Below are 1,829 nucleotides of genomic sequence, written 5' to 3'. Positions count from 1 at the left end.
AACCAAAAATAAAAACAAACCCAGTAACTCCTCAAAGTAATTCACAAATTCAGATTTCCTGCTGCTCTTCCTTAATCCCCCCCCACCTTTTTTTTTAATTGTACATCTCATTTACAGCTTTGCTGGCTTTAATTTAGTACATTTTGAAAGCACTACTGAAGCCTCTTTTTAATGGTTGGATCCATATGTAACCTGTTCCTTTTCTATAGGCTTCAACACACAGTCCATGCAGCTTCCTTTTAAAATAGACAAAGCTCAGCTGTATTTTTTTTTTTCACCTACATAGTTCCCATCTTCTAATACTGAACAAGGTGGTTCAGCATCACAATGCATCATCTATCTTTCTGGTGGGAGATGGGTCTCAACCCTTCAGAAACGCAAGCTCATGGTATAATTTTGTATAAAATAACATCCCTCAAAATTGCTCATCTCTGGGAGGGAGGGGTGAAAGTGGCAGAGATCTCCTCTTTTGGGGAGTAAATTTGGCTTTGGAGCCATGTCAAAGGTCCTTTTCAATTGATGGTTACTTGGTCATACATATTAGGTGGTCTGGACACCATAGCAGACCCATCACTTGCTTGTATGTGCTGTGGGCTACATAAACCAACAAGACTTAACCAAGCTAGTTCAGTGGAGTGAGTCTATGGAGCGAGGTGAAGGAGACTTGTTAGTTAAGACTCTTATTTCAGCAGGGGCTTTAAGGATACCACAACTAAATTTTTGTGGTAAAGTGGGAGCTGAACATGCATTGTGAAGCATTACAAGGTGTGTTCGCTCTCTTTTCTTTTTAGCTATTTAATAAATTTCATCCTTGATGCCACCCTGGGGATGCTGCTGATCTGGCTTGGGGTGAAGGTTGTGTCCTGGTTTGTGGAGCGTCAACAGTACAACTACCTCATCTTTGGAGAGTATGGTAAGTGGAAGACAACTGTTCTTCCCCCTGCCCCCAATGTGTGGGGTTTTTTCCAAATCAAAACACAAGATGAGCTTACACTTATAGTTCATAATGGAAGGTGCAGGCTAACTGAACTTGGATTAAGTGCGTTCAAGAGTTTCTGTAGCAGGTAAGTAACTTCTCAGAGGTGCTGTGGATTAATGGTCACTAAAGGGCTTTTGAAATCACTTAGGTTGCAAATTAGTTCTGCATCCACAAACTCTTCCCAACTCCTTGTAAGTAAAACTCCCTCACCAACCTGCTAGCCAGCCCGCCTCTCCAAGTGAATATGTAAGCTAAGCTTTGCGGCCCCTTCTGAAGATCAGCCAATTTGGCCTGACTCAGTAGCTGGGCTGAAATGTTTCAGGCCAGGATGAGCAACTCGATACCAAATCACTTGCCTCCTCCATGTTGGATGGCATACAAGTAGAATCGAGTACAAGAATGCGATTGCCAAACTTGAATGCCTCCGGTGGCAGACTTCTAACTTGCCGAGTAACTTCACTTTGTGCTTTCTGATAGCAGTTAAGTTAGACTTCTTATCCTTTTTTTTGGTCTGTCCTCTGCTTTGGAACCTGGTTTCCCTCTTCTCATGCAGCCCCACTAGAGGGTAGCACTTCTCCTTGTAAAAAGATAAAGTTAAGCAAATACAGTACTGCCAGTTGGAAGCATTTGTCTTCCTGTGTTTGGTGGTTTTTGTTTTGTGTGTTTATTTTTAGTCTAAATCATCACACACCTCCCTGGCTCTGGTTCCTAGTCAGTCCTGCTGGAAAAGTGACTTTCCCCACTTCCCACTGCACATACTTACTGTGGAGGCTAAAAGATTTACTAGAATTAGCAAGGGGAAAAGAGTATTGTGTTTTTCTTTTTCATTCAAAGTAGCTGAGGCTTGATC

The 1,829-nt window shown here is 42.2% G+C and overlaps 1 protein-coding gene across 1 annotated transcript in view; it reads left to right on the top strand.

Annotated features, from left to right (window-relative positions):
• LOC109292082 (store-operated calcium entry regulator STIMATE-like) overlaps positions 1 to 1,829 on the top strand; it is a gene marked incomplete at its 5' end in the record, with an annotated part of 57,804 nt that overhangs the window by 7,142 nt on the left and 48,833 nt on the right. Inside the window, one exon of the mRNA XM_019509338.1 lies at positions 792 to 913. Within this exon, the coding sequence (XP_019364883.1) occupies positions 792 to 913 (122 nt within the window). The remainder of the gene's footprint in view (positions 1 to 791; positions 914 to 1,829) is intronic.

The sequence above is a fragment of the Gavialis gangeticus genome, unplaced genomic scaffold (assembly GCF_001723915.1).
Source record: "Gavialis gangeticus isolate Ggan-Ray unplaced genomic scaffold, GavGan_comp1, whole genome shotgun sequence".
In the NCBI taxonomy this organism is placed as follows: Eukaryota; Metazoa; Chordata; order Crocodylia; family Gavialidae; genus Gavialis; species Gavialis gangeticus.
The sequence above is the reverse complement of the archived record's forward strand: the minus strand, read 5'-3'. Positions and strand labels throughout refer to the sequence as shown.